Source organism: Leptidea sinapis, chromosome 24, assembly GCF_905404315.1.
Source record: "Leptidea sinapis chromosome 24, ilLepSina1.1, whole genome shotgun sequence".
Lineage (NCBI taxonomy): Eukaryota > Metazoa > Arthropoda > Insecta > Lepidoptera > Pieridae > Leptidea > Leptidea sinapis.
Window position 1 is genome coordinate 6,202,658 of NC_066288.1, and position 16,003 is coordinate 6,218,660.

General features: G+C 35.1%; 1 protein-coding gene across 2 annotated transcripts in view; it reads left to right on the plus strand.

Annotated features, from left to right (window-relative positions):
* Nucleotides 1-9,645, plus strand: part of LOC126971612 (uncharacterized) — a 39,488-nt gene extending 29,843 nt beyond the window's left edge. For both annotated transcript variants that reach the window (XM_050817964.1, XM_050817965.1), the window contains exon 3: nt 3,341-9,645. In XM_050817964.1, the coding sequence (XP_050673921.1) occupies nt 3,341-4,617 (1,277 nt within the window). In that variant the 3' untranslated portion in view covers nt 4,618-9,645. The remainder of the gene's footprint in view (nt 1-3,340) is intronic.
* The last annotated feature ends 6,358 nt before the right edge of the window (nt 9,646-16,003 follow it).

The following is a 16,003-nucleotide window of genomic DNA, read 5'->3' on the forward strand; positions in this document are numbered from 1 at the left end:
AAGAGGTTATTATAAAATGAAACACTGTATGGAGTAAAACAAAAATTTTTAATAAATTATTTACTAAAAATATATATAAATATTAAGATTTTAATAAAAATTTATATTATTATGTTGTCTCAGCGGAGTAATTCACGGGACGATGCCCGGTCCTTTGAGAGGCTTGCATGGGGGCATGGGTCCAACATGTAGAGGCCCTTTGAGACTTTTAACTGTATTAAATATATATATATATATATATATATATATATATATATATATATATATATATTTACCTATATAACTAAATATATATAAAAAAATCTAAATAAGTATACTAATATGAAAAAAAATAAGACATTTGATATTTACAAAATAATTTTATTCCATTGTATATCATAAAAAACAAAAAAATAAAACATTTTATAAAAAGTTATTAATCTTCAGAAAAAGATGTGTCGGAGTCCTATATTTCATTTTCGGTCTCATTTGGATCCCCAGGCAACAACATTGCAATAGTTTCGCTTAAAAAAGATTTATGTGAGGTTTTCCTGATTGGCCTCAAACTACTTAACAATGGATCTGATGATAATAATAATCTATGAAAAATATCTAAGTTGCACTCTTCGCGCGAAAACTTTCTCGCGTAATTGAGCCTGTAGGTGCGAAAGTGTTTGTTGCGTGCCTCTGCCGCTTCTTCTGACAGCTGTCCTATCGGCAGCATTGCATGTTCGATGATGCTTTCACCGTGGATTAAAATCTTATGCATTGTTGGCGTCATGGGGTGCCATCCATAAAGATCAACATATAACTTTGCTGTATCCAAAGCGTAGTTATTATATTTAGAAACATCAATTTTATGGCCACTAGTAATCACCTCTAATATAACCTTCAACCTATGGATAACTTCATGGTTAATGCCTGTAATCTCAGCAGCCAATTCAGTGTCATCAAAAAAGCGTCTACTGGTATTCCCATCATTTGTGTTACCAAAGTTAGCTTTAGGCATATCAACTAAAAGGCCAGTTTCTGTTCTGAATCTTTCTTGAATTTCCCTTTTTCTTTGTTCTTCTAACAACTTTTCCTCTGGGGTCCTCCTTTCTCTGTACTTTTTTACGGGTCATTTATATGCTAAATGCAAAATGCTTTCAAAAAGCCGTATCCTGGCGTGTAGATTAGAGATTCCAAACTCGAGAGCTTCGGGACATTTTACTACATTATTTTTACTAAGATCATTGGTCTTTTGATGTCGCTCCACATATAAAACACCGACTTGTTGAAGAAGTGTTTGTTGTGTCGTTGCATACTTTGCCGTCAATCATCGTCATTTTCATAATATGCCGAAACGTATATTCGTTAGAATTAATATCAACTTTTATTGCGGTCAGGAGCTTTTGTGCATTTTCTCCATATGCTATTTCTTCTCTAGTGATATTTGTTGATTCTTTCACGAAGCGAAATCTAATCGGTCGGCAAAATCGTGGTGACGAAGGTGTAGGATTCTGCCATACAACCTTTTTGCCCTGTTCTCCACAGACAATTTGGATTGGAACAAAAGAACTCAAGAATATATTTGCATCAGAGTCGGCATCTTCTGTAAATTTCTGCTTATACCGCGTATGTTGTGAGCCGTCACAACCCCATTTCAATATAATAATGATTGTCTTTCATTAGAATTAAGTGTTATCAAAACTTCTTCCAGGAATTTCGATAAGCGCGTAACGGTGCAATCAATTAGGCTTTGAAGGTCCATTTCCGCGCAGGTAGCCGTTACCCGTAAAGCCGATTTCGGCGGGTAACACTCTTGCTTCGCTTTCAACAAAAGGTCATAACAAGGGAAATGTCTTTTGTTTGTTGCTCTTATTATTTCATATTGCCTACGTGTGAGATCAGCCTCAACAAACATCTTAAGTGCTTCGAAGGGGGTCAACGGAGGGATAGCTTCATCAACCTTAGAATAAGCCTTTTTGTATTGACTGGCTTTTGTTGGCGAATTGGTTACGTCCTTCAGGACTTTGGACGCATTTCTTTTTCCATCTGATTGTAAAAGTACTTGCGCAGCATGGACTATTACTTCAGGGTCCACAGAAGAACGTATTTCTTCTGATTTCCTTCTCTTGCTTCGCTCACTCAAATCGGCAAACGATTTACTTGGACGACCCTGGCGATGAGTTGTTTCAATCGGAATCTCAAAGGTTCCACCTAACCAAGAACTATTATTTTTTTCGAAAAACTCTTTATTTTTATGTGCTTTCAACCATCTTTGTTTCATTTGCGATCTAACGTATGAAAATTTATGCTTAAGAGTTTTTTTATTGTCTTCTGTATCACCATAGCGCACCAGCAAGGAATTCTCTAAATAATCCAATTTCTCATCAAAAGAAGTTAAGTTTTGTCCCTGCATTAGGTCAAATAAATATTTTTTCGTCACTACCTTCACGCCAGAGGTATTTGATGACCCTAAAACGAAGACAACTATATTTTAGAAGCGTTAGAAAAAATATTTTTTTTTCTTGTTTTTTTACAAAAAATCTTTGATTAAGGATTTTTCCGAGATTTGCTGTTTCTAGCGGCAAATTTTTTGTTTACTATAATACTAAGACCCTGTTTATACCGTAAAAGAGAAGAAAACAGGTGGGATGGACCCTGAAGTATAATTAAAACTCTTGAGAAATCGAAAATCAATGATAAATTTGTACAAAAAACATCTTGTCTTACAAGTGAAAAAAAATATGACAATCTGTAATAAAATACCATTATTATATATAGTTTCAAAGATTCATACCTGAATTATGCGAATCCATCACTTTCACTAAGGTAATTAACTTCACAAAAAAAATATGGACTTTGTAAGAGAAGTTGCACAGTGAGCGACGCGACGCGTCGAGAACTGTAACGTACACCGGGAACGGAGGTCAAGTTTCGACTATGTGTAAATGGCACATGGCCCAAGGGTGGGGATAGTGAGGATAGATTCATGGAAGTGTCTTGTAACGGTACCGGTCAAAGTTTTATGGCTAAATTGACTTTGAAAAAATGACTTTTGGCCGCCTAAATCGTCGAAATCTACCTATGTGCGACGATGAGCTTCCTCATAAGGCCCATAGTTAGCGACCACGTCTGCGTTCCGTATGTCATCACTGGCAACACACGTTGGTTAAAAACCTTCGTATCAGAAACTGTGGTACTTGTTTTTGACGAGAAGATTTTACGGAGCTTCCCGACCGCTGCCCATCCGAGTCGGAAAATATTCCTTTGCGTAGTATTCACAGATAGTGGGTGTTTGTACATAATAAACGCGTATTTCCAATGTGCAATGCTAATTACTTATTATGATAATAACTTTTAATTTTAATTGCAGCCTCTACGATTAACATAACATGTATCGTCGGCTTCATAATCGTCGGCGTGATTGCCGACGTCCTTGGACGAAGAATAGCCATCACAACGCTGAGCACGCCTGTTTTGATATGCTGGATTGTAATATACTACACTGGAGATAAATTTGTATTGCAATTAACGAGAGTGATCGTCGGAGTCTCATATGGGGGGGTATTGCTTCTAACATTTATAACAATCGGTGAATATGTCTCCCCAAACATAAGACCATTTTGTTTTAATTTCATGGCGAGTGTTGGCTCAATATCTGGCGTAACACTGGGACATATTTTGAGCACTTTGATGGATTGGAGAAAAGTTGCCCTCGTTGGAATTATTCCTACTGGCCTATCTTGCATCCTACCACTGTTATGGGAAGAAAGCCCTTCTTGGTTAGCTTCGAAGGGAAGGTTTGAAGAGTGTAAAAAAACTTTTGAGGCACTACATTTGCCGAGTGAAAAGTCAAACGCTGAACTGAGAAATTTGATAGCACTCGAGATGAAGAAGAAAAGAGACCTGCTACGGGTGCATTCGACTTCAGGATCCGTGAGGAAAAACTTGTATGTATTAAAGCAGTGGTATTTTTGGAAGATACAGATGCTAAGTTTTATAATAGGCATCTATAGAGTTGCAGCTGGACGTATATTGTTTAGCACCATATTACTGACTATGCTACCTGAATTAACAGGATACAAAGATATTTTTTTCTGCACTCTCCTCGTTGACGGCTTGGGTATGTTCGGCGCTGCAGTATCTTGTTACACAGTTAGTAAATTTAGAATGAGACCGCTCTTATTTAGTACTGGCATTGCAGCTAACTTTCTACTTATAATTTTAAGTGCCTTAATTTATTATGGATCTACCGATGTGTTTTCAACGTGGACCAAAGTGGTTTTATTGGGGGCTTATTACGTAGTCACTTTTGCTGGACCGTACCCTGTGATAGACACGGTTTTAGGGGAAATTCAGCCCCTGGGTGTAAAGGAGTTCAGTTTATTTATATGCGGGTCAATAGCGGGTGTTATGCATTTTGTAGCGATCAAGATTGCTCCTGATATGATCAAGACAATTGGTTATTCTGGTCTTTTCTTAGTTTATGCTATGTTTGTGTTTATATGCCTTATTTACTTGTGGTTTTTCATGCCAGAAACTAGAGGCAGGTCGCTGCAGGAAATTGAAGTTTTCTTTATGAACGGTAAATTTGAGGACAGGAAAATATTCTTGAGCTCGGAACAAAAAGAAGACTTATTAAGCGTTTAGAATTAGATTAAATGCTTTTAAAATTTTGGGATTAATTATAAATTTAAATTTAGATAAATAATTACTAGCATAAGCTAAGTTACAAAATATAAATGTAATATAGATATTATCTTTGTTTCATGATAAAGAATAATTACTTAACTATTTACTTAATGCGAATATTTAGAAGCTCCGGTTTAATTTATTCGTTAAATTACCATTTTTCTACAAAGCTTTAAATATATACCTAGATTAAAGTATCGAGTAAGGATAAGTTAAATTATCTACAAATTTCTACATTTGCGTAATTAATAACATTTTAACTAAAAATTTAATGTTTGATACTTTGAAAACTTGCATTCATTTCTAAGCAATCAGTAAAGTTTTACATTACTATGCTAGGTCAACATAATCCACCAAAATACCAAAGCCGCCATATATAAACATATTATTATAAAACTAAGAATGGTCGAGGTCAATTTTTTATCCAAATTCAAATATTTTTATTCAAAATAGGATGTGACATCACTTATTGAAAGTAAAAAACTACCACCCATTCCAAAACTAATGCCGACCTGAGAAGAATGGCCACAACAAACTTAGTGAGCAGAAGCATTTTCATCAAAAAAATATGTTTACAAAGTAATATTGTACAATTAAACTTATTATTTAATAGCCTGTGGGCGGTCGCTCCATTCCGATTCTGTGGTATCATTAAGAAAGTCATTTATGTTATACCTTTACGACACAAACGTTTTTTAACACACATCGCCCCACAAAAGACTTACTAACTCGACTTAGCCGAGTAGTAGGCATTATAAGTTCATGTATGTTCCTGATGTTAACATTATGGTTATGGCAGTTTCTAGCAAATTCACATAATAAGTGCCTATGAACATACATTTTATATATTGGTATAGCGCCATCTCTTGTTTCTTTAACAAAAGAAAGTGTTTAAAAAGTATAGGTATGTTATAACATGTAGTTCGAGAGATGTCTCTCCATCCTCATGTACTATTTGAATGTTTGAGTTTTACCAATGGCAAATAAATTTCAAGTAAGTACAATTAAAAGTACTCTGTGGAAAATAACGCCGGCAAAGACATCTTCGTCTGCAGTAAATATATATTATTTAAATTAATAATGTATTTATTTTCTTATAATTATATATGTTAATTATGTAATTATAATGTTTCATAAATTATTTTAATAATATTAAATAAATGTTTTAATAATATGTAAAAAAATCCAATTACCTCGTCCAACCAACTATTCTAAAAATTTTAAGTTACCTATGCAAATAGAATATTACAAAAAGTCTAGCAAAAATAACAGATATCAATGTCTTAATAATATCTTCATAAATAATATAAATTTTTTGATCGTCGATAGTTAACGGCCGTTCCCAATATTCAGTCTATCTCTTACTTGAGATAAAAATCGTAACTGTCGTTGACTTTTCTGTCCCAATAAACTTATCGACGGTAACTCACCTTATCCGTACACGCTGTCTATCAATGGGACGACGTATATAGCTTATTAAATTAAATTAAATTTTTCTAATAGGATTCTATTCTAAGACTTTTGAAAAATAGCTCCACAACAGGAAAAATTCTTAGATTAATAGATTTTTTTGCCCACGGATTATTGTTCATTGATCTGTCCTGTAGTCACCTGAAATTTTTCAATATTTAATTTCCATAATTAATAAGTTTTAATAATATATATTCATTAAAGTTCCGAAGGGAGCATGGCTTGCCCAAGCCGGAGTACCCTTTTTCGGGCGTATTTTCAACCCTCTGGGAAAATTATAAATATTGGTCCTAGTTGTCAATTCCGGGAGTAAGAACTTTTTTTTTACGAAATTTCCTCCTCTTTTTGAATCTGATAAATCTTTATTGGTTTATGAGATATTTGCAAAAAACTAAACTCCCTTTTTTTAGTAAATTTTTAATAAATTTTGTAATTTTTGCAAGCGGAAATACATTTTTTTTTCGAAAACCATCTAGTTGCCATTCCGAATCGAATGACACCTCAATCATAATTTTGGGAAATTGCTGAAAAAAGTTGACCCAAAAGGCACTTGTTGACTAGACTTAATCTGTGTCCATAGATGGTGTGAATATTGGAATTGCTTTTCAAAGAAATAATCAGAATATATTGGGACCAGAGTCGTACAAGAGGCTATTCTTCGATTTTTTTTAAATATATTCAAAAATGATCGTAAAGATTGGATAGACAACTGGTATTTTTAATTCCTCAAAATAATTCCGCTTTAATCGTCCCGCGCGTTATTCGCATCAGTTTGAACAGAGCTTAATGTTGAAAAAAGTTGCTTTAAATTTAAACGATCAAAAGTCGCGCCAAAAGGGGAGCCGCCATGATCGCAACGTCAAAATAACATAAATAAAGAAACGTCAAATGTGTAGTGCAATCTTAATTGATTTTTATTCAAATAAAAATTACCTTGCCTAGTCCGTATCATCGCGTAGGTGTGTAGTTATATAAAAAAAAACTACGTTTAAAAAAACCGACTTCAAAATCTAAAAATTATCAAATAAGTAAAAATTTAATTTAATACACCTTGCACAGCTTTACCTTTAATATTAATAAAATACTATTATTTGTATGTGCTACATATTGATAGCTTTTACGTCAGTGAAGAATTACGTTAATCGGATCATTAATCTCAGAGTAATCGGTGTACATACATAAAAAAAATACCGATCGAATTGATAACCTTCTCCTTTTTAAAGTCGGTTAAAAATCATAAATAGTAACTAGTATAACTGGCTATAAAAAAACGGCTTCACAGTATACTAAAATGACGTCACACTGTACAGTGGTCGCAGTGCATATCGGAACATACCCTATATTGTAGGTATCTCTAGTGTCATTAGCCAGTAAGTACTTAAAGAACATTGACAATCTACAAGTGTGAAGAAACATCCATCGACAAATTAAAACATTTAAATTTCTGGACACAAAAAAGAAGGACTTACTGGCTTCTAGAGGTCTCGTTCTTTGAAACGCTTTAACGGCGCTACAGAAACATTTGAGCAAACAAGCTGTCGTCTCTGTTACCAGATCGCTGTTGTCTAGAATACTTCCACGTACTACAAAGCTGTGCAATGAACTTCCGTGTGCGGTGTTTCCGGGACGATACGACATGGGTACCTTCAAAAAAAGCGCGTACACCTTCCTTCAAGGCCGGCAACGCTCCTATGATGCCGTACGCTCGTTTGTCCTCCTTTTCCATAAAAAAATATCGCAAATTGTCTAGTTGACGGTTCGATTTTTGGGGTTGTGTCAAAGATTGCACGTTCATTTTTCTGTATTAATGTTGCCATTTTGCATATCTTTGTGGTCATCAAATTTAGCCGGAAGAAGTCCACAGCTGGGCAATGGCTCCCCCAAATATCGCCACGACGATGTGTGAGCCATGTTTTAATTTGGGGGGGCTTTGCCACGCTTGAGAGGCTGGGTGGCGATCAGAGTTAATCGTGGTGCTCTCTTGGAAAGATGCTGCTGTAATTCCGTTCTTTGTATCCCTTAGGCGACTAGGGGCTATTCGATGTGAAAGAGAAAGTTGCCGCCTATGGCGAACAGACTCGACCTGCATCAGTGTTGTATATATAGTACATATTATTATCTAGTTTTGAAAAAAATATATTTTTTCATTTCTCATACACGGAAAGTAATGTTGTTTTGATCTGATTATTGGGTGGAAAATGCTGCTTCCTCCATGATAGAGAGGGAAAAACTCATACAAATTATCTCCCACCTAAGAGCCGGAATGAACTTTAAAAATAGAACTGCTGCCAGCTGTGAAGAGTTTTATGTAAAAAACTAATTTAAAAAAACCTGCGGCTGTGTGACTTTCTAAACAGCCAGTGTGAATTGAGTGCAAACTTCTTTGAGCGGAATGAGCCGTAACAGTTACGCGGTGAGAATTTAAAAAGTCGACATAAATTTTCCTAATTTGACAATTAATTTTAAATAGGTACTAGTAATATTATTATATATTATCAATAAATAGTTTAGATAAACAACTAGTTTTATTTCCCTCATATTCGAAATGAAAAGTAGAGTGTTTAAAACGGGTAAAAGAATCAATTCCTACTCGGACTATAGCCTAGCCTCTAAATACCTCGGCAATCGATTCTTTCGACTCTCGGTTAACAATCTACTATTTCATATTATGTTCTACTTCGTAGAGCTAAATTTTTGTTCGAAATTTTAAAAATTGTAAGAATTTTCGTTGAATGTCCTATAGAGATACCTCTTAAGTACTTTACAGTATGTAATAAACAGAATTTTTTCATCCAGTGATTATAGTAGTGATAACTAATAGTTTACTTTAATATAATATTTCATTATATATTTCTGTTGTATGTTCAAAATGCTTAAAAGTAAAAACCCTGGCTATAGAGGGTCATAAGTAAATTCGCAAAAACTTATTCCATTGGAAAAGACAAGTAACTACCATATATATGATATCTAGATAAAAATTATTTACTGTTTACCAATATTATTTAACATGACATAGTTTTGTTATTTTTGTAAAGAAAATTGTATTATGTTTGTAATAAATTAAAAATGCTTCTAATTATGAATTAAAACTATGCCTATCTTGTGCGAGAGAGGTAACCTAGCTCCGCTCGATTCCTCAAGGCCGTTGGCTCGGTCCCCAGCCTTAATGCACTCGATTCTGCAGCGGTATATGACAGATAGATATTAAGATTGTAGATAATTATTTTTTATTTCTTATACCTTTCATTATATAAATTTAACATTTACATAAGTTTGTTTAGCCTTTTGGTACTTACTATATAAATTTTAACCTTTTGTACGACTTGTCTTTGTGTATGGTGTAACTGACTATAAAATGTAATTATATTATGTGTACTCAGCACCTAAGACATGTTTAATGTTAACGTAGGAATCACATGTAATGTTGGTAGTTCCGAATGAATAAATACGTATTATTGTTAACATTATATTTTGAACATACCTAATGTATAAATGAAATAAAGTATATTTGTGAAATTTATATTTTAATATTTAAAATAATTGAATCCCTTACTAACATTAAAAGTGTTTATACGCAATTTACCATATTTATCATACATATTTATAATTTACTCTAATGTTGCCCACAAGCTTGTTTGCGCAGATTCACACATTCTACATAGAACATTCGTCCCTTAGGGATCCATTTTATGTTACTGCTACGCACTGTAGCCATAGACATAGACAAAAACATGGACTATATTTTAACTTGAGATAAAATGGGAAACATTGAGTGCTGAAACACAAACGTTGAAGTTGTGTGCAAACGGAGCGTGATTACACGCGAGGTGCGTTTTGAAAATTACAAGACACAAGAGCGAGTAAAACACTGCAAGTGTTCTTTGTTACAGTGGGATAGTTATTCCTACCATAATATAATTAATATTTTGTATGAATATCAAAGGCTACCTATAGAGCGAACCTATACTTTGCTCAGACTTTACTTACGTAAATCTTAGCCGAGTGTGATAAACGCGATCTTGGCTTTTGCATTGGGTTGTCTTAGCAGAGTCAAAGTATAGCAACGTTACAAATCCGTGTGTCAATAGCCAGCGACAGCGATAGTTTCTTCAAATACTTACCTATTTTTAAAATTACGCTTGATCCGGCTCCCCTCATAACTTAGGTAAGGGAGAGAGGGGCGCGGAATCGCGCGAGTGGCGTGTGGCGGCTTTTTGTGTCGGCGTTTAGTGGCCGGTGCGAGCCACAAGAAGCAAGCTGCGACGATTTGAAGCGTGTGGCCGCCACCGACGCCAACCGTGTGCGGCGAGTCCATATAAAATGTATGAAAATTACAGGAAATATGCCAGTGGCGGCGTTTTGTGGTTGTGGCCGGTGGCACACGGGCCACACGCGACAGCCACAAACGCCGCCACGAGAAGCTAGAAGCGGCTACAAAGGTAGCTGAAGCGCGCGACAGTCACTTGTGGCCGGTGTTCGACACTTGCGGTCGGTGGCTGCTACTTTTTTTAACCCTTGCGTGCAGTATCATAATGGACTCTGACGAAGAAGGTTTAATTGCGCTACTTTTGATAAAAAGACGTCGTCGTAGAAGACGAACCCGTAGTTATTGGATTATTATTATTATTTATAATAGACTAAGCAGCTTTCGCTGTTGCAAAGAGAGGAAATGAGGGAATTTTTCATATAAATGCATATTCAATGGGCCTGTACTTCTTATACTCAAAATATATGACCTAATTCAGGTCTGGATTTTGATATAAATATGTATATATTATGATTATTTGCGACCAGCTAAAAATTATGCGTGTCAAATTTTACGAGGAAACGTTGATGCTCCAGATATTAAAATTTAATAATCTAATTTAAATGTAATAGTCTTCGCCCACGAAAAAATATACTTTTTGGTCCCGCTTCTACGCACCGATGCCTGAGCCGTGGTTGGCACCTATACCATGGTTTCCTAACCAAATGGCAAAAAACGGAACCCTTATAGATTCGTCATGTATGTCCGTCCGTACGTCACGGCCACTTATCCGAAACTATAAGAGCTATACTATTGAAACTTGGTAAGTAGATGTTAACCGCATTCAACTGAAATATAAAAAAAGCAGCCAAGAGCGAGTCGGACACGCCCATGAAGGGTTCCGTAGCAGCAAGTAACATAATATAAAAGTTCTTGTTCTTCTTCTTCGTCGTTACACTCTTGACAGAGCGGTCATCACGAGGTGTAATCTTTTGGGGCAGATGTGATGTGCCCCACGAGACTTCGCCACTTTTCCCTGCTGGCTGACAGTCATGTGCACTCATTCAATGGACCGCCCACAGCGGACTTAATTTGGTCGGTCCAACGCATGGGTGACCGTCCCCGCCCTCTGGTACCCTTCACTTTGCCCTGAACGACAAGGCGCTCAATGCACTCACTCTCGCGCCGGTAGACCTGTCCGAAGAGTAAGCAGAAAACACGCAAACATAGTGTTTTTAGACAAGTTTTGTGGTGAAAGTATAGCATTTCGAGTTATGAACACTACTTAATCCTGTTACACATATCCTTAAGTCTTATTTGTAGGTTGCTAATGATTGCTGTTGGTTATAGTTAACACTGCCGAGCCTTTTTGAACTATTACTTTTCTTCGAAGTTAAACAAGTTTTTGGCATGGCGTGACGCATTTTTTTGGTACTTCTCTCATAAAAGTTATTCTTATAGAGACGTTGGTGCGAAACTCGGTCCATGAAAGTTCTTGTAGTACGTTGAAACTGATCGATGTTTTAATTAACTTGCTGCTACGGAACCCTTCATGGGTGAGCCCGACTCGCACTTGGCCGCTTTTTTCTATATAACAACATCGATTATGTTTGTAAATTAATTTATTATTTTAAATAAAAAAAATTAAATAAAATCTTGACTTTTTATCAATTTTTTTTCTGTGTTCTTTGCCGTCAAAAATGATTTCTAAACACATTGTAATTAACAATAGCATAACAAATAACTCAAGACAATTTTTGACGAAGGTAGTTCATTGACTGAGCAAAGAACTATTTTGCAATATTCGTGTATTTTTGTCAACACGTGCACTAAAGTTTGTTTGAAAAAAAAAATTATACGCTGTACAATAACGTAAAAATTATTAAATTATCCGCCACATTGAATTACTGAATCATTTTAATTTCAGAAACATTCGAAATTCTCACGAAATTTAAGCAAATAATAAAATGTTATTGTAAATTTTTAACTGTATTTGTTAATTGTGGAATTAACCCCAGAGGTGAGGGTTATCACTTTAAAACAAATTGTTTAGATTTGCAAGAGCGACATCTCAAGTCAATTTCCTAATATGCAAATATTGGGATTGAGCAGGTTATCAACTGTAAAGTAGATCCTGTAGATGAGGCCACAACCTGAAAGTTGAACGAAGCATAAAAGATTATATGTACGATATGTCAATCGAACGGTTGGCTCAGCTGGGAGAGCACACGCACGGAACGCAAGAGGTCGCGGATTCGAGGCCCGCATCGATCATAAAATTTTCTTTTCAAATTCTATTTGTGTATTTGCTATATAAGTCATTTGCGTAAAAATTACATTCTTTATAATTTATTTATTTAACCTGACGTTTCGGTCACCTTTGTTGCAGCACGTTTTCATCCTTTAAGGCGAGATATTCCCAACACTTTAGGCAAAAAGCGCTCGTATATCTGTAATATTCTACAGGTACTCATAGCCGCGGGAAATGTTAGTTTTTAGGATTATAGCGCCTTAAAAAGTATTTTATTTTCTATTAGTATTTAATTTAAATAAACTAGCGTTAATCTAAGAAAATACTATAATAATAATAATAATAATAAGAGCCTTTATTAAAAATCTATAAATAAGGGCAGTTACATTTCTAATCTTAAATCTACTATTTTTATTTGATTATATAAAAGTACTTATGTAATAATATACAATATTAGACACCGGTTTCTAGATTGTTTTGCTTTTCAGCATAGGCCTCCCCAAGTTTTCTCCACAAAGATCTATCTTTTACTCTGTACTAAGAAAATACTATACTTACTCTTAAGGCGACACTAAATGCCAGCGACCTTGAGCGATATGAGTTCACGGCTGCCGGCTCGCGGATCTATGTAACAAAGCCAATATTTTCAAAATTCTTGCGTAGAAATCAGTTTAAATGCTTACAATCCTCGTTATTCACTACTAATCTGAATAAATGAACCTACACAAAATGCCAAAAAACTTGTTTAACTACAAAGAAATGTGGTAGGGTCATTTCGCCTGTTTGCGTCCACTTAGTGGAGTTGGTAAGTTTGAACATGAAAAAAAAAATGTCCGTGTGGTGGTTTATAATTAAAAATGGATGTAATGTAGTCCCTATATAGTCTTGTCAAGTTTAATGCACAGTTTTCGACAACACATCTACTGTTTTGTTTTACAAAGCTAGAAATAGCTGAACAGGCGATTTACCCATTTTCCGTCCAGAAAATCCAGATTGCGTCCGTCTGTCGACCAGTGGGCGTCCACCAGTTTAGCGGAGGAAATTGGAAATAAAAAGGAAAGCTAGTGATTGAAGTCAAATTATTTATTTTAGAATTTGTAATATTAAAAACTTTATTAAGTTTAGTAGTATATTAAAAAGTTAAAAGTAAAGTTTATTCAAAACTTTGCCAGTCTTAGGGCAAAGAGCAAATCCACTTTCGTCCCCATTAAATATTCTTTCCGGATTGTTTAAAATGTCTTTTTGATATATGCTCTCCAAATATTCCTCGAGCTCTTTAAACCAGAGTCTAATAGACTGTTCTGTAACTTGGGCTCTAGCTTTATTTATGCCTTCAGAATTTTTAATCGATATCTCCGTATTTCTCGTCAAAAATTTATCGAACCACTTTTGGCCTGGGCGATAATCCTTGAATTGGTTCTTAAATTGGCCATCTCGTATTATTTTTTGAACTGTATCTAACAATAATTTTATTTTCACTGGGAAACCACACTTTGGAACAATACTTAGAAGCCCTTCTACTATTTTCTTTTCCCCTCTATCCCCAACACTGGTTCTGGCCCGGGTTTCTTCAATCCATCTGGTCTGCGCCCGTTTAATTTGTCTAATATTGGAATTAATTAGGAATTCCGTAATCTTTACATATTTGTCTTATAGACCTCTTGTTGTCTCGAGCTTCATCCAAAGCTTTTTTTAAAATGTCTTCTGTATATTTGATTTGAAGCGTGAGAAGTCATCTAAAATAAAAATAAGTTTTCATATTGCTCATGAAAACAAAAAATCTGACAATATATCCGATTCCCCCTCCCCCCCTCCCTCAACTCATTTAAAATTAAGTTAACAATAATAATCATTTTTTTATTCTAATAAAGTTGTTCTTATCAACATACAGATAATCAGACAGAATCGCAACTAAGCATTCTATTTTATCATTTTAGTAAGAAATGGAACAAAATTCGCATAACAATAATATAGTGGCAAATAACGTAATTTTCGTAGAAGTGTATATTTTTAGGTAAGGTAAGAAATAAAGAGTATTTTTATAAAAATTTTATTATTTTTGTGTAAAAAAAAAATGGACGCAAAATAATATAGGGTTTCTAGAGTAGGTAAAGTTTGCGTCCAGTCTGTTTTTCGACATTAATTATCTTTTTATCTATTTCTGATAATATGGACGCTATTTGGCCTTTGTATTATGTATATAATGTTCATACTGATAGCAAATTTATATTGTATTTCTGCTTTATCGTATTTAAATAAACATTTGACTGAGAAATAGCTAGAGTAATCTCCGTCCACAGCGGACGCAAAGTGATATTTTGTAAATTTCATGTACCAGTTCGCGTCCGCCTTTTATAAAATTGTCAGTATAAATATTTTAGCACAAACATCGTTATCCCTATAGTGTGGTTCATAATTAAGGTCTAGGGACAACAAAGAATTCTAAATTTGCAATAAATCCATTAAATTCTTACCGTGAAAAGTGCAGCTCCTTACTATTTTTTTTGTACCACTTGCTCATGTCGTCACTCGTTGGTTGCACACGCATGATTAGTTTATTTTTCAATCAAGTTGGGTTGCGCGCATAGATCTTTTGTTTGTGTGTGTGTATCTGTCATAGATCCAAATATCCATAGTAGCGCTCGTATTTAGGTAAGTGTGTCGGTATGGTTATTTTTCACTGTTGTAAAAAAGTGATCCGACGTTTGGACGCGAATTGGGCATCAGACGCGAACAGGCAATACCTAGTTCAAAAGAGCTCGGCAGTGTTAACTATAACCAACAGCAACGTACAAATAAGACTTAAGGATATGTGTAACAGGATCAAGTAGTGTTCATACCTCGAAATGCTATACTTTCACCACAAAACTTATCTAAAAACACAATTTTTGCGTGTTTTCTGCTTACTCTTCGCTTTAAATGATTTGCGTACATATCTTTTTATGGTAGAGGAGGACTAACAAGCGTACGGGTCACTTGATGATGTCATCACCGCCGCCCTTATTCTCCTGTAGAGGAATCACAGAAGGCTGGCCGTTAATAAAAGTGTACGCCCGTTTTTGAATGTATATACACTAATGTAGCTAATAATATATATTAATTAAAAATCCATTTCCTTTATTATGACTGATTCTGAATGATTATGATTATGGGTACCTATTTCTGTACGGCGCCTATTTCTGGCGTGAAGCAGTAATGTGTATGTATTATTGTGTTCCGGTCGAAGGGCGCCGAAGCTAGTGTAATTACTGGGCTAATGAGACTTAAAAATATCTTATGTCTCAAGGTAACGAGCGCAATTGTAGTGCCGCTCATAATTTTTGCGTTTTTTCAAGAAACCTGAGCGGCTCTGCATTATCCTGCTCGTCTCGTCCCTT